Here is a 25,951-nt window from a genome sequence, read left to right as displayed (position 1 = left end):
GATTGTTTTTCTGTGTAAGTTCTAACTTATCTCTTCCGTTGCTGTACAGGAAAACATGAGCGCAATTATTCGATTGACTGTTAGCCTCAAGTATTATCAAAAGGACATTGACCTGAAGGTGTCACTTGATCATGAAACAATCCTCGGATAGATCGAAATCCGAAGACGAAAAATAAACAATAGAATTCAATAAAACTTCAGTCGTTCCTCATACGTCTGATTGAAGGCCCATTAGTTTTCGCGCGAACGAATCGGCTTATCCATCTAATATATTTATCTATCCAAGATAAGTTAGGATTAAAACTTTCTTAAGTAGCATTATGGGAACTATCAGCGATCATGGAATGATTGAGGTGAGAAACGAAATGATAGCAATGGTTATTTATTTTCATTGATCTCTATGTAGAATCACCCTGTCATGAGATTAACATAGCAACGTACTACATCGACAAAACTACTCTCATTACATTCAAGTGATTTATATTCTTCAAGCCTTCCTGGTCTCTGCCATCGAATCAAGTTGTTTTTTCAACCAGTCATTCATCAGCGGAGCCATCGTTTTACTCCACTCAAACTGTTTGGTTTTCTTGGCTACTTCTTCAGTGACGCAGGCGCCCAAATGATTTTCGTGGTTCTTTAAAAATTCCGTTATCTGAAAGAACGTTTTTCAATTTAACTAATCTCAGATTGATCCCTGAAAGAAAAGTCATTGAGATTTTGTACCTTATCCAATCGTTGGGGAGTCGCTGTTTTCTTAATGTAATGGTTCAGCATGAAAGTCATATCGCTTTGACCATAACTGTAAAAAATATAAAATTATGTAACGAATATGATTGAATCACTCACCTGAGGTTGAACACAGTGGCAGTGCTACTCACTCTTTCAACAACTGTTCGAAATTTTGCATATAGTAATTTATCCCCCAGTCCCATCCTTCGACAGTTTTCTCAGCGAGAACTATAATTGCCAGTCGTGTATTATTTTTGGCAATAGTCTCATTGGCTGCGATTTTTTTCAAATACTTCTCGTAGAAAGTGGTATTCCGTGAACAACTTCGGGCACTGAAGTACGCTTCAGTATTTCCATCTTCAATTTTTTTCTCTAATAGGGATGCGACTTTCTCATCCGCAGCTCCGTAACAAATTTGCCAATAATTGAGACTCTGATCCCCTCTATAATCATCGTTACACGTAAAATGTGACCAGAATCAGAAGCGCCGGACCATACAATCATACCCACCTGCCTTCCAAATGAGCTAATGCTTTTTTTGCTTGCACTTGCAAGCATTCAGTATTATTGAATTGACTGGCGAGATTCATCAGTTCAGACCTTTTCTTTTTCACCAGGTTGGAATCTGCGGGGCGATCCTCGAAGCCAACTTCTTCGAACACTCGTTTCATGAGACGTTGGACATATTTCTGAAATATTTCAAGAATATGAGTGTCTCCATACGGAGAGAAGTGAGAGAATAATTCTCAGTGACAATGAAAAAAATATCCAGCATTGTTTGATACTTGATCCGCAGAAAATGTTTCCACATATTTTTTTATTACATTCCCCAATGATTTGCCAAATTTAGGTCCAAATACTCACATTTAAATTCTGCTGAAGTTCCGCGTCATCCGATAAATGATGCTTGAAGTATGAAAGCGCCAATTTGCCGGATCTCCATGGAATTAATTCGGTTTCACGAGAAAGATATGACGTCGACTTTAAGAGTGTCATATAGTTTTCACCATGAAACAAGTCTGACAGGAATTGTGCACGATTCAGCACGTGAATTTTTGTGAAGTCCTCACTATTCAAATATTGAATGATTTTCTCCCAACTGGCCTCATCATAGTCAACTCCATAATAGCCTTAGAGTCAGGGCCAAAGAATGATATAAATGATAAGAACAAAATTAAAAAAGCATTATTTAAAAATCATGGTAATTATTTCTAAACGAAAGGCAATTTCTCGCACAATAAGCGGATAAGAACGAATTCTATTACAGAATTTTTTCGGTAATTTTCTTTCATCATTTGCTCACGCAGACCTGTACACATTTTGGGTCTATAGATAATGAAGTTATTCACCGGACTGCTGGATATTCACGATGATCCAATCATCCTTGTTCAATCCATCGATGACGAGCTGACCATCACCAGGCTTCAACCAATGCGTCGGTACAGTCGATGTGAAATTCGGATGAGATTTGATCGCATAATTGATTGGAATAAACCATCTCGATGACGGCTGACTGGGGGTCTTGTTGGGGTGATGAATGGTCACTGTTCCGGCTTCATAATCTCTGACTACCTTCACCATAGGATAGCCAGTCTGGCTTGTCCAGGAATCCATTATATCTTTTATATTAATTTTGGGTTCTTTTTCCGCCTTATCGTAAGCTTCTTGTATAGCACTCCAGAAGTCATCTGGTGATGCTGCTCCATATTGGCTGGAAATAATATCAACAAGACTTTCATTTATACCACCAGCAATTATTTATACATCACAAAAATCATTCCTTGTAGTCCAAGCTTCTTGTTTAGGCCTATTATAAAACATTCTGGAAAGATAACTATTGTTTGCTATCAATTCCAAGGAATTTAGATAATCATTATACATTTGTGTTGGGCATTCGCCCAAGTCTCCTCATGATTTCGATAGATGCTTACTGTTTCTTCAGGTAAATACGAACACCTTCTTGGAACACTTCTTGGGAAACAGTATTGGATAGCATATGCATTACAGCTGCACTCTTGATATAATCACACGAAGATAGTTTAAATTTTTCATCCACAAATTTTTTCATTTCCCAAGACAGCCAGTCCTTTCTATCCCTCGATAGACTCGTATCAGCTACGAACATGTTGATCAAATCCCATTCTGGATACATCTGGAATAAAGTGAATGTGATATTTGTCCTGATAGTTCGTTTCTTTGAGAATGCAAAACTGAAATATCACTTGGTTTTCAATGTACAACCGCAAGTACTGCACGAGGCCCTCGTTCAGCCATACATCCGTCCACCAAATCGGGCTGACTAAATTGGCAACTGTCTGATATGCTAAACCACGAATGAGTTGTAATGTTGCATATTCTTTCGTCCAGTATGGTGAGTCGCCCTTTATCACCATGAGAGATTCCCTGTCATGATGAAGTGAAGGAAGATTACGTTTCGCTTAAAACCCTAATGTTTTTCAACTCTAGGAAGACTTATTAAGATGGAAATCTGCACCGCAATTACGCCTCTTTGTTATTATTAATTGAGGATATTGGAGCATATGGGAAGAAACGATTATAAGAGAAAATATTCAAGGATCTGCTGGACAGCGATCGAAAATCAGTGATACACATAGACGTTTAGGTTGACACATTTGAAGAGGCAAAATCACTGATTGATAGGGAGTTTTGGGAAAATGCATTGGACAATCGACGAGTTTTCAGACTGAAAAGGACTTTTGTTTCTTGTAAATGAAGTACCGTATACCGTCAAAAATGAAAATATCTTTACCGGTCGAATATAAGCCCCCAACTCTCCAGTGATCCACTTCGTTGCTCATCTGGTAAAATATAGGTGTCTAGTTTCGGTAAGGCGAACGGCATCCCCGTGTATTGATTGAACAGAGCCAGTGCCTTGTCCTGCATTACTTGCGCAAGCTTCATTTCTGGGAGGGTCTGCTTAGTCGCGCACATATTCAACATCTTGTTTGTATTCGAGATACAACTTAGATCGGAAACTATGAACGCAATTGTGTATGATGACATTTTCGGTGTAATCTGAAAATTAGTCCATACTTTTCCATCTTCAGTTTCTACTTTCCTTTGTACTGGCATGTTAGATGCTGCAGAGTAGGTTGGATCGTGTTTGATAGACAGATTGAAGGTCGCTTTCAGGGCAGGTTCGTCCCAACAAGGAAATACTCTTCGTGCAAAAATACGAGAAAAACTCGTAGCGATAAACCATCTATGATCAATATTGTCATTAGTAATAAACCAGTCAGATGACATTCCAAAAGCTCACGTCTGAATCGCAAATATTTTTCGCCAGATTTAGTGGATAATTTTGTGAAATTGTATAGTATCTAAATCGAATTGAAACTATTTCAAAAATTCCCAGTCTCCCTACCTGTTCCAAATTTTAGTCCCAATATTTTAAATTGCGATATCATAGTGCTATAAACCAGAAAAAAAATCTTTACGAAAATACGTACACTTGTTTAGTTTTATCTTTGAGGTAGGATGATCTAAAAACGCCATCAGTTCCATTGTTAATCTTGCCGACGAATTCTAAATGCAATGTATAATTTCCCGCTGTAATTTTCGGCTCGAAGTTGATGGTCAAAAAATCCGTGATATTTTTTTGACTGTGATTTGTCGGTCTCAGAGAATTTCCATCGTCACCAATCAAAACTGTGGCATCTGCTTTGATAGACAAATCAGAATGGGCATGAAGAGTGATCTCCGAGGAGTCTTCCAAGACTGCAACAACAATGTTCTCTTCTCCAATGAATGTGGAATTTCCGGACCCAATATGCGGTTCGATTTTTATTTCATAAGAGGATGGAACAGTATTCTTCGGCAGACGAGTGTCAATATTTCCATAGGTAATAGCATTAGCGCCACTCAATTTTTCTAGTATCAAAAGAAGTAGAAGAGCAATCCATTCTCCCGCTTTATTGCCCCGCATTCTAGAATTGAATCATGAAATCAAACAATTTACATTGTGACCTCTCAGTGTCAAATGAATTCCCGCCAGTACAACCCGGTGCACTGTTAGAAAATATATTTCGTATCTTTGAATATACATTCTACTCTCTTTTTTTCTGCAGTGTCAGTCACTAGTGATGCCAAAAAATTAACATATGACGGAATCACTTCACTCGAACAAAACTGCATGAAGTGGAATACGAAATTGTTCAAAGCCATTAAAAACCGAGTTATGGAGTGCTAATACATCACAGTAATAAAGCAACCGAATTATATGATCTTTGGAGAAAACATGGATAAGACTGCATGCAGAAATACCTGCGAATATATTCTTTTGTCCGTTTCCAAGCTGACGTACGCACCATCAACTCGAGTGCAATAAACGAAGTGGTCAGATCGCCCGAGGTACGACTGTGCAAGTGGCAACAACTACTGCCACTTATGACCTTCCTCTTCCAAGATCTATTGAATAAGGTAATTACATTTAATTTTGGTTAAATTGTAGGAATACGACGTGACCATAACAAGGTTATAGAACACTCACTTGGTATTCGCTTGCACGATTAATATTTGAATGAGGACTAGTTCTAGAGTAAATTTTCTATTTTACATATATTTCTAGTTCTTTTAGAGAGGTTGTTAGCCAGGATTGAATAATATAATGCTACATATATTCACATTATTGCAGATATTTTTTATTATTCATTATAATACTACAAAAAGCTTCGCACCGGTCGACGAATTATTACGAAGACCAAAAATATCAGTTGCAGCCTACATTAAAGCTTATTCTATTTTTTGAAAATGGGGATGATAAGTTGTTTAAAAAACTACTGAATTTCGATTAATATTTTTATCATTAAAGTGACCAATTACGTTGAGATATGAAGTAGAAAGAATAATCCCAAATTTGCTTTTTCTATCTACTTTTTTTCCGACGATATTTCATCCATCCCCTTATTATCAATTGTCGTTGTGAACACGTCATAATTGTCTATTTGCGTAATATCAAAATTCCTTCCCATTTCTCTATCATCAGCGTCTATTTTCCGTAGACAAGCTGAAGGGCAATTTGAATCCTGTTAAAGCGGGGAATTGAATTCTGCCTCGAGGCCTGATTTATCCCAGCGAGGCAATGCCCGTCGTGCACATTATTGCCGTGAAATCCGTAGCTTCTCTCCACTTCGGTGGAGATTCCATAACAACTCTATTGCGAGAGAATACACAAATACTTGAATCACTGGAGGAATCATGAATAATAGAATGATTATGCCTACCTTCCGCCATCTCCCTCAATAAATTGTCGTCGTACCTCTCTTGAATCGGACATAGTTGCAATATTTATTTGTTCTGGTTCAATATCGATGTCAACCCTCGTATGCAGAGCTTCACCCAACATTTCCATGATTTTCTGATCTTCGCTGTTCACTGGAAGCTCCCATGCCGTGAGGAGAGGTTCGTCTTCTCTGACATGATCGAATTGATCAATATCGTTCGCGAGAGGATGCTCACTGTTTACATAAGCAGAACATTCTTGTCCGGACATAAGAAGAAGCAAAAGAGCGATCCAACCGCCAACTTTTTTCCCTCGCATTCTGTGAGGGAATTCAACAATTCATCATGAATTTACTGAGTTCGTAATCGAGAGGAATGACGTGGATATTTATTTGATTGAACTTCAGAGGGAAATTAAATGATTGATGGACTTGAAATACCTGCGAAAATATGCTTTCGTACGTTTCCATACCGACTCACGCGCCATTGAAACACTTCAACTGCTCGTGCTACGACTGTATTGTGCTTGCGACGTCTGTGGGCATTCGTGATCTCTGGTTCTAAAGGCCCATTGACCATGGTAATTTCATTTAATCCTGAGCAAATTGTGCTGGTGACATGTACCCGGACAAGATTTCCAAGTATTCATTTTGCGTGGATAAGAAGGGAGAATATTTACGCTAACTTTGCAGAAACATAGTTTCAGGAAATTCTTTCTGGATATTTAAGGAAATTCCTTTCAGTATCAAGATGAATAGGGAATAGGGGAATTGAAGAACACATTTTTAGTTGGGATTGTTTTCTAGATGAATTCATTATTCAGTGATTTGTCGATGGATTTCAGAACAGTCTAATAAATGCCAAAGGTGTTATTGACATTATTATGAAAAATCACATCATTCAATTGAGTCGAATTGACAATTATTTAATTGCGAGGATATCGATGGAATAATGGTATTTATATTATTATTGCGGATATTGCTGTACATTTTTTCCTTTAGTTTAATTTTGTATGAAATTTAAAAAGTATGGTTTCTCTTTAATGGAACTAAATATCGATGAAAATTTCTCAGAATTTCTGATGGAAGCTCTCGCAATGTCAATGAGCTGTCTGGCATTATTTCGCTTTCCGCCTTCCTTTAGTTTATTGAGTAGTTTTGTCAACTGAAAAAATAACGATTATATAAACAAATGAACTGTCCCGAAGTGACGATGTATCAAATGAAATACAATCAATTAAAACATGAATGTCGCTGATGTTCAGTTTTACCCTGTCCAACTGATCCAGTGTTTTAGTCAACTCGGCAAACTGCAGACAAAGATTCCCAATTTCATGTGTCGAATTTCTCTCCGTTAAACTTGAACATCAAAATTGCATAATAAATCTTCAGCACATCATTATACCTCAGGGATTACAAGTACCTACTATTGACGTATTTGATCAGTGTTTTCAATGAAATAATCAAGAGCAAAATTGTAGTTTTCCGCTGATCCCATAGTCATGGAATTCAGTCCCTCGTAGACATCAGTGGACGATGCAGTAGTATTTTCAGCAAAAGCTTCCGTCAGGTATTTTTTAATCAAACGATGATTTTTCGTACATCCCAAATATTTGAATGGCCGATCCTCGAGAGAATTTGCCCAATGAGCATTCATCACGAGATCCCAAACAGTTTCATTGGCCTGAGCTAAAGCCGTACAATAAATCCATCCCCGATGCTCAATACGAAAACTGAAAAATACGTAACCCTGTATAGTTATGATTTCTATCCCTGTATTTTATAACTCTAATGGACTTACGACTTCTTCATTTTGCCATTCAAAATCTCCATTAACTTTGTGGGAGCTACAGCCTTGCACCCTTCGTGGCCGAAAGCACAGGCCCACGGTAGAAGTTCAACTCTCGCCAAATGAACTAGATTATCATCGACAAAAGGACGATCTTCGAAGCCAATATGATCCACAATATTACTCATAATTTGTAAAATGAAGCTTTTAAGAAAGTCGAAGGCTGATGTATTCATCAGACGCAGTGCAAATCGGTTTATGGCTTTGCTAATCGCTGTCCAAGGCAAATAATTGGTTTCTCTACGTAAATACATAGCCATATCCATTAGCAACTCATAATAACGTGCATCTCGTTCAGCAAAATATAGGACATCATGGAGTAATTGTGCGCGATTCAAAACGTGAATTTTGTGATAATTTTCCGAGTTCAAGTATGCACTAATACGTTTCCAATTCTCCGAATCATAATCGACGCGGTAGAAACCTGAAATATAGTCTGTTGATTATATGAGAAACTATAATTGCTCGCATTCGCTGGGAAGTCGATTGAAGATTTCATGGAATTCCATCAAACATTTTTACCCTGTACATTTAATAACAAGTCTGCATGAGTTATTGAAAATATCGTACCAGTTTGTTGAATATTCAGAATGATCCAGTCATTTTCCTCCATCTCATCAATCATGATACTCTCATTTGCGGATTGCAAAAAGTGCGTTGGACGTGTGCAGGAAAAGTCCGGCCGCGAAGTGGTAGCATAATTGATTGGGATCGTCCAAATATTCCCTGACTCCCTGTTTCCAGCATCACTCTGTGTGATACCGATAAATCGTGTCTTGTAATCTCGTATGACTCTCACTAGTGGATATCCGGTTTGCTCCAACCAGGGATTCATAATCCCCGTTAAATTCTGACGAGTGTGAATTTCTTGTTTGTCATAGCTTTCCTGAAGATCCTGCCACAGATCGTTCGTCACTGCCGAACCAAATTGACTGGAAATTTATATTTTCTGTAAACTTTGATAGTAAATATATGGATCAATGCTGATATATTTCTTCTCACTGTTTATAGATGTATTTCCTGATGCCATGAAGAAATACCTCTTCAGTTATCATGTGCTCCAGCATTCGAACTACAGCAGCGCCTGATCGACAATTACGATGTTTCATTAACAAGTGAAAAAATTAAACTTCTGATCCAGTCATTGATCATTTACCCTTGCGATAAGTTACAGACGAAAACATCGTTCTGATTTCATGTCGAGTATTTGGCATCCATCTAATGGGATGTGAAGACCATTCTGCCGCTGGGAATGATTCATCATTTCCGGTTTCGATAGCGAAGAGATCCATCGCATGAAAATTGGGTATTATCTGAAATTAAATACATGTTCACCTCATGGAAAATAGTTTCAACCCTTAATAATAATATTGAACATAACGATCGGTGCGGTGATCGAAGAAGTAATGGAAAGGGACTTCAATAATTACATCGTCTGCTATTTTGTTAGCCATATGTACAGCGAAAGCTTCACTCAACCAAAGATCACTCCACCAGGCAGGAGTCACCAAGTTTCCGAACCATTGGTGAGTGAGTTCATGGGTTGCTAGTAATACCGCACTAATCAGCTGCTGATGTGTAGCAACGTCAGGATCGACGAAGATGATTCTCCTAGAGGCAGAGAGAACGGGAAATGGTAACTGTTGATACTCCGGATAATTTTCTTTTGTTATTTTTATTTCAATGGTTATGATCTGTCCCATAGATACGATATCATGGAGCCTTGGAACACCCCAGCTGTACGGCCAACTGGTATTGAGAAATTCTGGTGCGTCGATCTGGCACACTGGCTAAATGGGTACAACTGATATGCCATGAGGACGTAGAAAACGATTATCTCTTCAAGTAGTGATGGTGTTAGATGTACACTTTTTCGTTCTAACAGGCCGTACCAGCGTTCACCGACAGTTAGGGTTCACAAGGTGGCATGTGAACCCCAATAAGTGGAGGGAATAAAAGTGTACGTTACTTAACAGGGAATAATTGTTGGGTAAAACTTACCAGTAGGCGATGAGACCCCAATGTTCAGTAGCTGCAGAAGAATACTGAGGGACGTAAACAGCGTCCAGTTTGGGTAAGGAGTAAGCAATCCCTGTATAATTTTCCAATGCATTGACAATTTTGTCATTGAGTTTGAAAACAGTCGTAGCAAACTGTAGCTTATCTGATGGAACAAAAAATGACATGTTCCCATGCTCATTGGTCAGGGCCTTATAAGGGGCCAATACAAATGTCGCCAGATAGGTTGACATAACTGGAGACCGGTGGAAAATCGTCCACATCTTTTCATCCTCAGTTGGGACTTGGCTCTTTATAGGCATATTGGAGATGGCTAGGTACTTTTTCGCATGCTTCAAGGAGATTTCGAATTCAGCTTTGAATGCGGGTTCATCCCAGCAGGGAAATGCAGCTCGGGCTGCTAATGGCTCGAAATGAGTTGCTACCATATATCTACAATGAATTACGAAGATGTGAAGGTAAATTATAGAATTTCGACTAAAACGCCATTTTTTAAATTAATTTATTGGGACGGAACAAAGGGAAGTTATGTAATTCTCTTTGACTAGTTACCTTCATTTTTTTAATTTAATGTACTTACTGCATTTCCCCATGTTGATTCCTATCGATTGCTCTGTAAAATCCTTGCAGATCTGGAGCATTATATCCTCTCCATTTCAGCTTAAGAGTATAATTACCGATTTCCAATAAACGATTGAATCGAATGATAAAAAATTGTTCATCACTGTTATATCTCTGAGAAATTGGTTTCTCAATTGTACCATTACTGTAAACGAGTGCTGTCGAAGTCTTATTGATTTCAATCAACGTCGATGCATGGAAAGTTATAATCCACGTTGATTCCAGCACTTCAATAAGAGTGCTACTGCTACCATCAAAGGTAAATTCTTGGTCATCAATGTGAGGTTCTAATTGCAATATGTATAACCGTGGAAATGTATTATTCGGCAACCGGTATCCGGTCACTATTTCCATCAATGGAGTCTCATATTCCGTGGAATTATACGCTAATGATCGCGATATTCCAAGGAAAATCACAATTAGCCAACTCACAAATTTATTCACCATTTTAATATCCAAATTTGTTGGCATACTCGAAACTATTTCCCACAGAACAAGAAATACTTTGTCTACGGTACTTTTGTAACGAAAGTTGAATGAAGACTGAAGTTCAAAATCCGGAAGATTTATTCATTGACCTTCTGGGACTGATATGAATATGGACGAGCTCTTCCTGGATGGTGAAACACCACAGATACCGAATTATGTACTGGGTTGGTTTAACCGGCACGGTTTTTTCTGGTATCATTGTGCACGTGATTATCGTTTTGTTTAAGTACATGCATTTTTCAAGGTATTGAAAGTAATTTCATTCGGAAGGATATTAAGACAATTAAAAATTTTTATATTGATTATTTATTCTCTTACAATGAGGAATAAGACACAAGACGGAGTTTTTGAATTCAGCTTTGCATTTTAAAATGGAGACTCAATAAATTTTTACAAAGGTTTTGTTTTATTTTAACTACACACACTTATGGTAATTTAAGGTTTTTTTGGTGCAAGCTAACAAACAATAAAAATAATTATATGAAGGCAAAAGAATAGAATAGATAATGGGTATGTTGCGATGGAAGGGAAGAAATTATCAGAAAATTATGATTTCTTAATATTACCATTTAAAATGGCCATTTATGTTACCAGAGCTTTGCATCCTTTATGACCTAAATAACATGCCATTTTCACAAGTGCATTACTAGCGTAATTGTCGAGATTCTCATCTTTAAGTGCAGGAGCTTTGAGTTCAATATCGTGCAATACATTTTCCATAATATGTAAGGTAACATTTTTGTAATCGAAAGTGGTTGAATTTGCAGAGAAGATTCGAAATTGGTTTACGACTTCCTCAATAAGCATCCAAGGCAACACATTAGTTTCTCGACGCAAATACATAGCTAGGTCTATCAGTAACTCATAATAACGGTTATCCGTCTCAGAAAAATGTATGAGATCTTTGAGCAAATGTGCACGATTCAACACGTGGATTTTGTGATAATTCTCCGAGTTGAGGTATGCAATGATACGTTTCCAATTCTCCCAATCGTAATCGACACGATAAAGTCCTGAAAGTGTAAAGTATCGGTAAAGTATAAGTTATTAACACGTCAACTATTCGATTCTCCAACTGAGAAGCTCAAAAAATTACTTTTTATCACAATGAGTAAATATAGTAAGCGAGCATACCGGTCTGCTGATTATTCAAAATTATTGCATCATTTATATCGATGTCATCAAGCAGCAGACTGGGCTCCGTAGGGCTAATAAAGTGCGTTGGTCGAGTGGATGAAAAATCGGGTCTTGAAGTCGTTGCATAATTTATCGGAATCGTCCAGAGATTCCCGGACGTGGGATCTGTAGCATCAGTTTGCGTAATATTAACGATTCCTGTCGTATAATTTCGCACGACCGTTAGCAATGGATACCCCGTTTGTTCCAGCCAAGGATTCATTATTTCTTGTATATTCAAAGGAGATGATTCTTCGGTGTCATCATAGCTCTCTTGAAGACTTCGCCAAAGATCGTTTGTTTCTACCGAACTAAATTGACTGAAAATTGATATTTCTGTAAGTTATGCGTTGCTTTCATTTACCAATACTGATATTTATTTATTACTATTTATTCAAGTATTTTCGAATGCCATCATGGAATACTTCTTCCGTTACTATGTGCTCCAGCATTCGCACTACAGCGCCCCCTGAACATGTAATATCTCAAGTTAATCCAAATTCCATAATGACAGTGGATGAAATATTTACCTTTCTCATAAGTCACTGGAGAAAATAACTGCATACTTTCACGGGGAGAATGGGGTATCCATCGAATGGGATATTTGGAAATTTTTGGTGTTGTAAATGCTCTACCATGGATCCCTTTCACAACATAAAGATCCATAGCATAATCATTTGGAATTATCTGGAATAAAACCCATTAATCTGAATATTTTTGTATTGGAATTCTGAAAAAAATCCTCGTGTTGTCCCTGATGTCGAGGGACAACGGGATTTGCCATACGAAAATATCAATGCAGATCAATATAATTACATTAGTGAGAATTTTTCTCGCCATATATACAGCAAAAGCTTCACTCAACCAAACATCACTCCACCACGCAGGGGTAACTAAATTACCAAACCATTGATGAGCAATTTCATGGGTTGCTAATAGTATAGCAGCTCTTTGCGCTTCATAAGTGTGAGTTGTAGGATCGACTAAGACAAATCTCCTGTGAAAAAGTGAAGCATGCATTGGTGATGCTCGGTATTGAAGAGCTAATTATCGGATGAAGAAATACAACTCGATAAAACTTACGCGTAGCTGATGAGACCCCAATTTTCCGAAGCTGCGGCGGAAAACTCAGGGACATAAACACCGTCCAATTTCGGTAGAGCATAAGGAATTCCAGTGTAATTTTCGAACTCACTGACAATTTTAGGACTGAATTCTAAATAAGTTGAAGCACTTGACACTTTATCTGACGGGGCCCAGAATGTTATATTTCCATAATCACTGCTACGACCAGTATAAGGAGCCAGTATACATGTTACCAGATAGGTAGACATGACTGGAGTTCTCTGGAAGCTCGTCAACACTTTCCCATCATCAGTTGTCGTTTCTTCTGTTATAGGCATATTAGATAGTGCTGTATAATTGGGATGATGCTTCAAAGAGATTTCGAATTCAGCTTTGAGTGCTGGCTCATCCCAGCAGGGAAAGGCGGCTCGGGCTGTTGAGGGTTCGAAATGATTTGCAAGCATATATCTAAAATTGGTCATTTGGGATTAAGTAAACGGAGCCATTGGTGAACCCATATGCATCAAAGAACAATAATTTTTTAATATTTGAAATCAAGTTACAGATGTTCATATGAAAATTTTTGGTTTGTGATGTATTTGTGGCACAAGAGCTGAACAAATTCACGTTTAGAAATTTTAACGAATAACTGCATTTTTCTTTTGCATTATTTAAATCTTAAAATACTTACTCAATTTTCCCTTCCTTGTCTTCCTCCGCTGTTCTGTACAATCCAATCTTATCCCCAGGATGGCCCTTCCATTTCAGTTTAATCGTGTAATTACCGAGGTCCAATAAATCACTAAATTGAAGGTTGAAAAATTCAAGATGTACATTATAGCTTTGAGAAATTGGTTTCTCAATAGTACCATTACTGTGGACAAGGGTCGTGTATGTTTCATCGATCCTAATCAATATCGATGCATGTAAAGTTACATTCCATGTTGGATCGAGCACTTCAAAGATAATGTTGCTTGTGCCATCGAAACTAAATTGTTCATCGTCGATATGAGGTTCCAAATTCAGAGTATATAATCGGGGTAATGTGTTGTTTGGTAACCGATATTCATCAACTTCGGTGATCAATGGATTTTCAGATGTCGTGGGAGTACACGATGATGACTGCCGTACTGCGGAGATGATCAATACCAGAAGGCTAAGAGCTTTAATTACCGCCATTCTCGCCTCCCAATTTTATGTCATATTTGGGACGAATCAACAAATAATCAAAAATACCCGACAGAAGGTACGTGAACTTCGGAAGTGAAAGGGAGACTGATGTTCAAAATGCTTAAGACTTATTCATTAACCTACTGAGTCTGATATTTAAGTGATTCACGTGGTGTATGGTTAAACAACACCACACACCGAATTATGCGCTTACTCTGTTAACACGGCAATGGGCTTGAATAATTAGTCCATAGTTCATACTTCTTGTTTCACACCACTTTTTTATTCAAATGGAGAAAATATATTTGAATCAAAAATATTATACTTAAAATAAGTAGAGTATTGAGTACTTATTATCCTAGTATTTTTTTCTATCCGTACATTAATTCGTGTTTACTGATACAAATTTCGTAATTAAATTATTCATTCACACTGGCAATAACAGTGGAAAATTCAAGCATACCGATTGAATTATTAATAGTTGCGGAACAAACACTTTTGCAACCTTGACTTTTTACGAACGGTCATTGTTAGAATTTACATAGTGGGAAAAATTGACAAATTTCAATATGAAAATTTATGAATTTTTTGGGTACAGTAATGGTTATTCAAATTTTTGTCTTTCTCATCACTGAATAATTTATTGTAACTATATTTCTCATAATAAACTACGTAAGTGGGTTCATGCTTCCAATGATGCCAAATATTCTTGTTAAGAATTTCATTTTTTAAGTAAAAAGAATATGTTGAGTGAGGATTACACGGTGTTTTCCCATCCAATTTATCATTAAGGGACCGGAGCTCATTGAACTGCAGTGGGACTCATTAAAGTAGAATGTGAATACGATTTAGATTCCCTTCAGTGTATTTAATGGTTTTGGTATTGAAAGAATTTCCTCGTTTGAAAAAAAATTCAAGATTTAAAGTTTTTTAATCTGACAAATATACAGTGCACATTAATTCTAATTACATTTCAATTTTCTATGAAAGTCAGGAGGTATGGTTTCCTCTTTCTGATGGAATTAATGATTGTAGATACTTTGTCAGATTCCCTCAGGGACTCCCTTGCGGTGTCGATAAGTTCCCTGACATTGCTGATCTTCCCGTCTTCAGTTTCTTTGTTGAGGAATCTTGTCAACTGAAAAAAACCCATGTAACACGATACTAAATTTTCTCAAAAAGAGCTTCAATACAACGAAGAAAATTATCCCATTCCGTTATTACCTTCTCAAATTGATTCTGTGTTTTGGCTAACTGGGCAAACTCCTTACAAAGATACCAAATTTCGCGGGTAGAATTCCTCTCGTTCAAACTGAAGGATAACAAAATTATAACAAACTCCAAAGGTACGATAATGCATCGGCTATTATCGATACTAACTATTGACGAATTTGATCAATGTTTTCAATGAAATAATCAAGAGCAAAATCGTAATTCCCTGCAGGCCCCGATATCATCGAACTCAAACCCTCATACACATCATCAGATAACAGCGTAGCGTTTTCGGCGAACGCTAAGGCGAGATATTTTCTAATCAACCGATGATTCTTAGTGCACCCGAGGGCTTGAAACGCACGGTGTTCACGGGGATTTGCCCAATGAGCACTCATCACCAGATTCCAAAGTGTTTCATTGGCGTCCGCAAGTGCAGTACAGTAGATCCATCCATGATACTGATTATGAAATCTAAACATTCAATATGGAGTTACTCTTATCAATGCATTCCCTACAGAACTCTGAACAACTTACGCTTCGTCAATCCTGCCATTCAAGATCTCCATCAGTTTCAGAGGGGCTTCGGCTCGGCATCCTTCATGACCTAAATTGCAGGCGAAGGGAAAAAGTGTACCTCTAGCCAAATACAACAAGTTATTATCCTCAGAGGGACGATGAGTGAATCCAATGTGTTCTATCATATTGTTCATAATATGTAACATGAAATTTCGGAAGAATTCAAAGTTGGGTGTATTCATCAAAGGGAGTGCAAATCGTTCGATGAGTTTCGGCATAATTGTCCAAGGTAGATAATTAGTTTCTCTGCGTAAGTACATAAGCATATCCATCAGTAATTCACAATAACGTTCGTCCGTTGTGGAAAAATGTACGACGTCATGAAGCAATTGTGCACGATTCAACACATGAATTTTGTGATAATTTTCGGAGTTCAGGTATGCACTGATACGGTTCCAATTTTCCCAGTCATAGTTCACACGGTAGAATCCTACAAACAACCGTCAATAATCTAAGTTTTCGATTTTTTAAATTGAGCTAAATGACATCGAACTCGGCTCTAATGAGAATATCGTACCAGTTTGTTGAATATTTAGAATTATCCCATCATTCCTGTTGATTCGATCAAGTATAAGACTATGATTTGCACGTCTCATAAAGTGCGTTGGTCGAGTGGATGAAAAATCTGGTCGTGAAGTTGTAGCATAATTTATCGGAATCGTCCAAAGATTCCCTGATTCTGGATGGACGGCATCACTTTGTGTGATACTGACAAACCCTGTTTCGTAATCCCGGGTGACATTCAAAAGTGGATATCCAGTTTGCTCCAGCCAGGGATTCATTAGTGTTTTTATATTTAAATGAGGCGATACTCTCAACTCATTGTAACTTTCTTGAAGACTTCGCCATAGATCGTTTGTTTCAACTGAACCTAATTGGCTGAAAATTTTTCTCCTGTAAGTCATGCATTTCAATCATTCGTAATTAAAAAAACCTTTTCATTACTGTTTATCTACGTATTTCCGGATACCATGGCGTAAGGCTTCTTCAGTTATTATATGCTCTAGCATCCGCACTACTGCGGCTCCTAAATATGACAGTCCAGATTAATTAGACTCGATATTCGTTATTTTCTGTTCAATGATCCAGCAACTATAAAAAAATTTACCTTTTCGGTAAGTCACGGGCGAAAACATTGAGTAAACTTCTTCTGGAGTCTCGGGTTCCCATCTAATGGGATGCGGTTTATCCCGAAAATAATCCGCCCTGAAGGACACTTGATTAACCATCTCAATAGCGAAGAGGTCTACAGCGTGAAATTCAGGGATTATCTGAAATCGAATAAAATCATTCGTTCTTCTTCGAATATAATTAATTCAACTTAACGGAAGTAACCGAAAAAATCGATTCATATCCCCATTCAATGCTACTTAGGTCGAATCGAAGAATTCGATTCTAAACAATGAGATTGATTATCACTGATTGATTATCATTGATTATCGACACGATTATCCTTCGATTCAGTGTCGACATGGTATCTCGTCAAGACCAATTCCTCAGGCATTGAAGAGAGTACAGAAATGTGAGATCAGTAATTACTTCATCAACTATTTTGGCGCTCATGTAGACAGCAAAAGCCTCGCTTAGCCAAAGATCACTCCACCATGCAGGAGTCACTAAATTTCCCAGCCACTGGTGAGTAATTTCATGAGCTGCTAACAATATGGCAGCATTCAGTCGTCGATGATCCCCGCGGTTTGGGTCAACTAAGATCTGTCCTCTGGGGAAAGGATGAGAGCAGACGTTAATTACGATCATCATCTCAGAGGATACTACCTGAACGGGAAAGATAATCAGAAAAGACTCACGAATAAGCAATGAGGCCCCAGTGCTCAGTAGCCGAAGATGAGTATTCGGGAACGTAAACAGCATCTAATTTAGGTAAAGAATAAGGAATTCCAGTGTAATTTTCCAAGGCCGTGACAATCGGAGAAGTGACTTCGAAACCAATAGCAGCAGACGATAGTTCATCTGAGGGAACCCAAAATGTTATATTCCCATGATCATTGCGACGACTAGTGTAAGGGGCTATGACAAATGTTGCCAGATATGTAGACATGACTGGAGTTCTCTGGAAGCTCGTCCATATTTTTCCATCTTCATCTGTCGTTTGTTCTTTCATAGGCATATTTGATAGCGCTGTGTAATTGCTGTGATGTTTCAAAGAGATATCAAATTCCGCTTTTAGACCGGGCTCATCCCAGCAGGGAAAGGCAGATCGGGCTGCGAGGGGTTCGAAATGAGTTGCTACCATGTATCTGAAATTATTCATTTGTACTAACTAATGATGTTCATCAATGGCCGATCGAATGGCATGAGAATATCTTACAGAAACCACGACTCGTTCTTTGAAGATTCCTATTAGTTTCGTATAAAAATCCTTTCAAAAAATATTCAGATAACAGATTTGTAAGTCATGTTAATTTTGCAACAGGCAAAAACAGTATAGTACAATTCAAGAATAAATGGGATACAAAAATCATGGAAAATATCTCAGGAGGATTAATGACAAAGGAGCGAAATTTTAGTGACTAATTTTCTATCAAATACTCACTGTGTTTCCCCGTACGTATTCCTGTTCTCAGCTCGATAGAATCCTCGCAAACTCCCATAATCGTGTCCCTTCCATTTCATTCTCACTGTATAATTACCAATATCCAATGAATGATTGAATTTTAGGCTGAAGAACTGGAGATGTTCATTGTACCTTTGAGAAACCGGTTTCTCAATTGTACCATCACTGTGAATGAGGGTCGTGTACGTTTTATCGATTTCAATAAGAGTTGATGCATGTACTGTTACACTCCATGTTGCATCAAGCACTTCAAAGAGAGTGCTACTGGTACCATCGAAAGAAAAATGTTTATCGTCAATATGAGGTTCCAAATTCAGAGTATATAATCTGGGTACTGTGGTGTTCGGTAATCGGTATCCGATGACTTTTGCTATCAATTGCTCTTCATATTTCGTGGGAGTATATACAGTGGAGGACTGTGATAGTGCAGAGATGATCAACAGGAGAAAACTAATAAATTTTATTTTCATCATTTTGGTTGTCCAAATTTATGTCATATTCGAGGCGAATCAGCAGAAAATCGAGGCTACTGTGCAGAAGATTTTCGAGCTTGGAAAGTTCAATGAAGACTGCAGCCTAAAATCCGGAAATTTACTCATTGACCTACTGAGAGTAGTATGAATATGAACAACCTCATAGTGTATACTCACTTGAAACACTCAGCGCAAGATATTCCAATATTATAAATGAACAACTTGTCAATTGAGACTTCACTTCCCATTTGAGACGATTTTCCCTTTGTTAATACACGATGATATGATTTTAGATAATTAATTATTCATTCACGGTGGCAATAGCAGTGAAAAAATTCACATCTATCCATTGAATTATTAATGGTTGCAAAATAAACGTTATTGTAACCCTGACTTTTGATGACTGGTCATGGTTACAAGTTCCGCACTGACAAACATTTTGAAATTTGAAATTTATCCCTTTATCGCTCATAATAATTGCCATTCACTATTGCAGATTTTATATAATTTATTGAAAAATTATCTTCTTTCGTAGTTCTTATTCCCTTCATAGTGACAAAATACCGAGGAAGTGATGGTGAAAATATTTCGACGGTGTTGGTAAATTATAGACTTCATAAAATGTAAAAAATGATTGTAAGTGATTTACTGGACTTATTTAGGCACTTTGTTGAAAGACTGATCTTAATGAAGCTGAAAAAAATTATAATTAAACCGACAACAGTTAAGAAGAAATCTGTTGAAGGTTTCATACTGCCGCGAGAACTGAAAATAAAACACGGCATAATTCTTTTAATTTTTTATCAGAACAATATATTTCGATAATGCTAACGTAGTAAAATGTGGGAGACATTTTATCCTCTCATTTTTATTCCACAGAATTAACATTAGTCTCATTTGATACTCCATACCGTTCCTATCAGTGGCCGAACTACTGTTCATGATCGTGAGACCGGCTATTTCTCCACTTCCGTTCTCAGAAAACAGATGAGTTGTTGCAAAAACGGTGTCGCCTATTATTAGTTTATTAAAGCGTCAAATCGTGGGATCATAATTATCGTATCTGCGAAAGAACTCTCACTGGGGATCATTGAATTTGATTTCATGAGTCAGTATTCGGATCTAGTGGCGTGTAATCCTCGCACAGTAGTGAAGGTTCGGAACCAGCGTCAAAAATTGTGGCAAGTGTCTCGTTTTTCGGTAAAATTCTATCGAGATCATCATCAATTGTGTAGGACATCGAATGTAGAACTTCTGGCAATGCAGTGGTATGAATTTTGTACACTTACCTTTATTTTACTTGACATTTGTTTGTTCATTCGAGAATGTAGATGATGGAATTTCTGTGATTCTGACCTTAACGAAAGAAGGGATTCATAAAAATCAATATAAAACAATTCATCATATAAGTAAAATTTAATTCGTGATATATGAACTCAATGGTACATACTTTATTTACAAACTTTTGTCATTATGTACTTACGTTAATACGTACAAACTGATTACTTAATATTCAACTATAATCGCGAGACTGAAAATGACACTATGAATAAAAGAAAGGATATGGTTCCAGTTACAGCTGAATTTGGCTTTTTTGGAGGCGTATCTTTCTGTTTATAATGTTCGATGATGGCCGGTTCATGGGTAGCGAGCCAATCAAGATTTTCTTGAGCTTTGCTAACACCGTCAGCGGAAACACTTTTCACATGTGCGTTAGCGGCCCCGATTAACTGTAATGACCAAATCATAATTAGTCATTAATGGCGGAATCTTCTTCCTCCATCAACTGTGACCCGATCAGCTTACCTTGGCGTGTTGTGCTTTGTTATTGATTCTAGATCCAACCTTGGTGATGTACGATTTAAGTTTTTCGGTACTATTTCCAGATCTAGAAGGGAAAATTGTAACGACGACAATTATTATTTTAGATGTCTCGATTCACTACCGTAAAGTAATTACTATTGTTTCCTTACACTTGGTAAATTTTATCCGCATTAGCCAGAATGAAATCAAGAGCTACATTGACACCTTCGTCATTTCTACTGATGACAGCCTCAAAAATTTCATCACGATCGTCGGCGGCGATGGATTCATTCATAGCTTTGGACAGGTAGCTTTTTAAGATGTTGACATTCGAGGAACATCCAAGTGGACCCAGAAGATTTTTCTCCTCAAGCCCAATCTGCTTGGCGTAAATTTTGTCCCAAGTGGCTTGATCGGCGTTTCGAATACCCGCGCATATGATGGTATTCTTCAAGTTGGGTGGAAGTCTGAAAAGTAGAACCATTCAGTATCATTTCTGTATACAATTAAACAGAGATCCTCTGATAACGAGGATGAAATGAGACATTTACGGATTTTTCGTGGAATCTTGAAGCCACTTTGTGAGATTTTGCAGTGCTTGATCACGGCATGGTTTAGATCCCAGTTTGCATGCCCAGTCCAAGACAGATACTCTTAGCAGTTTGGTCAGATAAAGGTCTTCTGGAGATTCATAGAATTTGACAGTCTTGAAGACGGGTTCTAGTAAGTCCAAAAGATAAGCCTACAAATAATAAGTCTGAATATTCAAATATTCCTGATACACTGCGGAAACAGCATGTTTCGCATGACGTAATGATAATAGATTCCTCGAATAAATTTTCTCATACCTTGAAACTGGCATAGGAAGCAGTATTGAATAGTGTTCTCTGTAAGTGACTGAATCCAGTCAATGCAGAAGTCCATGAAACGTAATCAAAGTCCTGTTTGAGGAAGGCCATTAAGTCAAGTGCTATGTCCCATTTCAGCTTTCCATTCCTTGCCAGGCTAAGCGCATCATCGACAAGTTGTCCTCTATTGAGCACATGAATGTCTGTGTAATTCTTGGTCTTCAAGAACGCGGTAATTAATTTCCAATTTTGCTCATCGTAGTTGACGCGATAGTACCCTATTCATAAGTTTGAAAAATCACAATGATCTCGTTGAATGATGAATCTTAATTCTGCAACTGAGTGTCGCTTACCAAAGTGCTGCTTGTTGAAGATAATCCACTTGTCTTTCACAGCTTTGACATCGAGATTTTCTATTGCTTTATCTTTTTCTAACCAGTTTGTGACGGTAGTGGTTGCAAAGTCCTCCTTCTTCATAGCGTAGTTGAGTGGAACGTAATAACGTTCAGTGTGATTACCATCTGGCTTGTAAAGGTAGCGTTCTTGGACGATGTTTACTGTTCCGTTTACATAATTTCTGGTCACATTAATGGTCGGGAAACCTGGAGTATTGGCCCAGTTATTGAAAATTGTAATGGGATCTGTGGTTGTTCCCGTAAACTTTGGAGCTACTTTTTTAAATTCCTTGAAAAGGTCATCGGATGTTGCTGCGCTGAACTTCCTGGAGAATAACGTTTTAATTAGCATTTATTGAAATTAAAATATGCTTCTTTCAATCAATTGTCTGTATTTGGATCACTTACATGGCTGTCAGATAGGCTTGCAGAGCAGCCTTGAACTTATCTTCTCCAACAACATGATTGATCATTCGAATGACTGAACCCGCTGAAATGGCCAAATAGGATGAATAAAATATGAAAGCAAAGGATTTCATGATATTCAAACTATTGAACAAGCGTCACCAACCTTTTTGATAAGAAATACTGTTAAATTTGGCTTTAATTTCAACCTGGCTATTCACGTCGTAATTCATGTCAACAGCTGTACTGACACTGTCAGCTGGAAAGGCAGCACTCTGAAGAGCTTTAACAACCTGAAGATCCTTCAATCTCCATTCGGGCAGAATCTGGATAAGAACTTTATTAAATAAGAGTGCGAGACTTGAAACATAATTGCCAATTCAATCAAATTCCTTACCAAATCTGTGATGACATATTGGAAATATGTTGCAAAGCCTTCATTCAGCCACGTGTATTGCCACCATTTTGGACTGACTAAATTACCAAACCACTGGTGGGCAAATTCGTGACTTATGATACTTGCAACCGATTCTTTGCCAGCGATTGTTGTTACATTTTCATCGACAAGGAGTGCCGACTCTCTATAAGATAATAATCGCGTTATAAAAAATCTATCAATTGTTTATCATATAAAAAATTATATTTCGGACATCACCTGTAAGTAACAAGACCCCAGTTTTCCATAGCACCCGCTGCAAATTGAGGAATGGCAACTGAGTCCATTTTCGGGAACTCGTGATTTTTAAATGGAATGTTGGTGAAGTTTCCAAGAGCTTCCAACTCCTTCTCACCAATATTCAATGCAAAAGATCCGTGTCGAATAGCATTTGGTCTTGCCCATATTTTGAAAGATCCAGCACTATTTGATAGAGCTGAAAAATCTGATACTACAAAAGCAACTAAGTAAGTTGACATATTTGGTGTAGTGCTGAAAGTCGTGGTGAGCTTTGATAAGTCAGACGAATCAGGTATAATGATTGATTTAGGCATATTCGAAATGGCGTTCAATCTTTCGGGGTGTTTGATCGAAATGCTAAATTTTGCTTTCAGATGTGGCTCATCCCAACATGGAAATGCACTCCGAGCGTGGGTAGGTTCGAATTGCGTTGTAGCTAGCCATCTACAATACGTCAAAAATTAAATATCGAGGAGAACATCGTCTTCGACTTTCTACAAATAAATTACCTTTTTTTACCGTAATCGTCTACATAAGAGCTACGATAGAAGCCCTTCAAATCGTCATTCAATTTGCCCTCATATTCCAATTTCAATTTATAGGTACCAGGAGCTATCACTTGCGTCAAATTAATAATCAGAAAATCATTCGTAGGGTTCAGCGGATTACATTTAGTTTCAATGAGAACATTCGCCGCGTTACGAAGCTCTGATTTTGCGATGGTTAAATTGCTTGCATGCAACGTTATTTTATCCGTTTTTGTCAGTACATTGATGGTTATTTCCGACACACCAGTGAACGTGAAATTGCCGCTATCGAAATCAGGCTCAAGTTTTATGGTGTAGGACACAGGTACAACATCCGTAGGAAGTCGATAAACCTTGGGATCACCCCGAACCTCTGGTTCGGCTCTGGTGATCGAAAAATCATTTTCAGGTAGAGGAGTGGCTCCGGCGCAGACAACCAAGGCAATCGCTACGAGTAGCGACCGAAGATGCGCCATTTTGTCGCACCTATATTTGTACCGGCCGATTTAATTAGATATACAATGTATCGAAACACTCACATTAGATACTTGAAAATGTATTCACTACTTACGTTTCAATGCACAATACAAAAATAATTTATCAACTTATCACTGACGCTTCTAATGCAACCACCTTGACGATCGTTGATTGAGCAAACCTATCATAGTCTCACTTGGGTTTTATAAGGATTTCGGAGACGTTGATATCAATAAAATGGAGTTGGGAGATAATCTTATCACTGTCTGTGTGGTGACGAGTATTCTTCACGCCGGAAGATTATTGCTATCTAGGTTATTCTATCAAACAATTGTTATTTTTTTTCTCAAAATTTTCATTATCAGCGTATTTGATGCCTCTTTGATTTTTGTTTGCTTACATATTAACTCTGGGATGTGTGAAACACAAGAATACACGCCTGCTCAAGAGCTCATTATTCCTTTAACAATTGTAACATTCGATATTTTTCCCAGTTACGGAAATGGAAAGTACAGATGAAGATATTCCTGAAGGCGGGGGGACATAAAGTTAATATATTATGTTCTTAACACGGCCAACTTCGAAAATATCTCCTATCACATTCCACCAGAACTATGAGTATATGACCTCTTTCTGCATTAGTTATGTTCTGATGTTCCTCAATCGTAAGTCGACTTTGAATTTTGATGATAATCTTATCCACGCTCTTGATATTGTCATATGATAAATACAACGAAATTCAATGGAATACTTATTATTGATTCATCCGATAACACGTTTTTCCCAGTAAATATTAATAAGTCATCAATCATTCCATTTTTCACTTCATTGCAGTTTGCCGAGTATGTTAACAACAAAGAATTTTATGGTGTGCCGCGCGATAAATGAAACTTGCAGCATAGTGGAACAGAAAATAGTACAAACAACTCAGGCATAAATTTTGTTTTCAATTATTGTGAAGGTTACAGACTGAGCCGAGGACGAGGTCACGAAATCCGACGAAAATTTAATTTGTACCAGTGCTCAGTTGTCTTAAAACCAACAGACCCGGATCTTGTGAACACTGAATCTTCGTGAAATTTCATAAAGCGAAGATCTGCGAGATAGCCATTTTCATGTAATTATTTATTGATTCCCCGCGCCTGTAAATGCGGATTATCGGCATCATCGATTTTTCCCATATTCACACTCAACAATTCATATGTATTACTAATCACTTTGATTAAAAATATATCTGATGCTGCTGATAAATTCGTTAGTGATTAATACCGAGGAATCACAATTGAGGAAAGAATTATGTGGCTTATCATCACCACATTCTGGTTTACGTTTTTTTATCTTTTATTATAGCTAGATATTTGATGCCGCTCTCCCAGGAAATAGAGATTTCATATAACGCTCGGTAAATGAGCTTAATAAAGAACACCATACTATAAATTTAAGGAGTAAATTTGCATTACATGTTAGTACTGTAATTCTTTTTATTCAATTTGTCGAATAATTCTATGAAGAATCTCTTTTCTCTAAGAAATACGAGTGGCCTTCGGTTTTTATGTGGCAATGTATCTTGCCGGAAAATTAAATATAAATGATTGGAATATAACTGATTGAATATAACTATAT

At 37.5% G+C, this 25,951-nt stretch overlaps 5 protein-coding genes across 5 annotated transcripts in view; 1 reads left to right on the top strand and 4 right to left on the bottom strand.

Moving 5' to 3' along the window:
• Window positions 1-366: 366 nt before the first annotated feature.
• LOC135169713 (aminopeptidase N-like) lies at window positions 367-5,163 on the bottom strand. The gene is made up of 11 exons (XM_064134954.1): window positions 5,014-5,163; window positions 4,200-4,676; window positions 3,500-3,952; window positions 2,952-3,132; window positions 2,661-2,881; window positions 2,079-2,440; window positions 1,594-1,859; window positions 1,240-1,418; window positions 879-1,172; window positions 724-799; window positions 367-652 (listed from the first exon to the last, which is right to left on the bottom strand). The coding sequence occupies exons 1-11, from the start codon at window positions 5,058-5,060 to the stop codon at window positions 488-490; spliced, it is 2,721 nt and encodes a 906-aa protein (XP_063991024.1). The 5' UTR covers window positions 5,061-5,163; the 3' UTR covers window positions 367-487.
• A 205-nt stretch (window positions 5,164-5,368) lies between these two features.
• On the bottom strand, window positions 5,369-6,539 carry LOC135169883 (uncharacterized). Its single transcript, XM_064135271.1, has 3 exons — window positions 6,411-6,539; window positions 5,973-6,290; window positions 5,369-5,902 (listed from the first exon to the last, which is right to left on the bottom strand). The coding sequence occupies exons 1-3, from the start codon at window positions 6,455-6,457 to the stop codon at window positions 5,815-5,817; spliced, it is 453 nt and encodes a 150-aa protein (XP_063991341.1). The 5' UTR covers window positions 6,458-6,539; the 3' UTR covers window positions 5,369-5,814.
• Window positions 6,540-6,915: 376 nt separating this feature from the next.
• On the bottom strand, window positions 6,916-14,500 carry LOC135170382 (aminopeptidase N-like). Its single transcript, XM_064136193.1, has 17 exons — window positions 13,880-14,500; window positions 13,207-13,656; window positions 12,940-13,120; window positions 12,654-12,810; window positions 12,511-12,592; window positions 12,082-12,443; window positions 11,536-11,960; window positions 10,418-11,001; window positions 9,820-10,269; window positions 9,249-9,429; window positions 8,975-9,131; window positions 8,821-8,902; window positions 8,389-8,750; window positions 7,771-8,242; window positions 7,397-7,702; window positions 7,241-7,328; window positions 6,916-7,134 (listed from the first exon to the last, which is right to left on the bottom strand). The coding sequence occupies exons 1-17, from the start codon at window positions 14,365-14,367 to the stop codon at window positions 6,973-6,975; spliced, it is 4,989 nt and encodes a 1,662-aa protein (XP_063992263.1). The 5' UTR covers window positions 14,368-14,500; the 3' UTR covers window positions 6,916-6,972.
• A 770-nt stretch (window positions 14,501-15,270) lies between these two features.
• Window positions 15,271-24,602, bottom strand: LOC135170322 (uncharacterized). Its single transcript, XM_064136078.1, has 23 exons — window positions 24,423-24,602; window positions 23,834-24,337; window positions 23,304-23,768; window positions 23,046-23,229; window positions 22,815-22,974; window positions 22,652-22,733; window positions 22,202-22,569; window positions 21,849-22,126; window positions 21,552-21,742; window positions 21,171-21,467; window positions 21,004-21,085; window positions 20,716-20,927; window positions 19,592-19,624; window positions 18,704-19,213; window positions 17,958-18,407; window positions 17,689-17,869; window positions 17,258-17,420; window positions 17,095-17,176; window positions 16,667-17,028; window positions 16,108-16,579; window positions 15,739-16,044; window positions 15,583-15,670; window positions 15,271-15,496 (listed from the first exon to the last, which is right to left on the bottom strand). The coding sequence occupies exons 2-23, from the start codon at window positions 24,325-24,327 to the stop codon at window positions 15,332-15,334; spliced, it is 5,625 nt and encodes a 1,874-aa protein (XP_063992148.1). The 5' UTR covers window positions 24,328-24,337; window positions 24,423-24,602; the 3' UTR covers window positions 15,271-15,331.
• LOC135169683 (probable muscarinic acetylcholine receptor gar-1) overlaps window positions 20,383-25,951 on the top strand; it is a 64,781-nt gene continuing 59,212 nt past the window's right edge. The window contains exon 1 of the mRNA XM_064134912.1: window positions 20,383-20,465. The gene's annotated coding sequence lies outside the window, so the exon portion shown is untranslated. The remainder of the gene's footprint in view (window positions 20,466-25,951) is intronic.

The sequence above is a fragment of the Diachasmimorpha longicaudata genome, chromosome 1 (genome assembly GCF_034640455.1).
Source record: "Diachasmimorpha longicaudata isolate KC_UGA_2023 chromosome 1, iyDiaLong2, whole genome shotgun sequence".
In the NCBI taxonomy this organism is placed as follows: Eukaryota; Metazoa; Arthropoda; class Insecta; order Hymenoptera; family Braconidae; genus Diachasmimorpha; species Diachasmimorpha longicaudata.
Note: the sequence above shows the minus strand (reverse complement) of the source record. Positions and strands in the feature narration are given on the sequence as shown.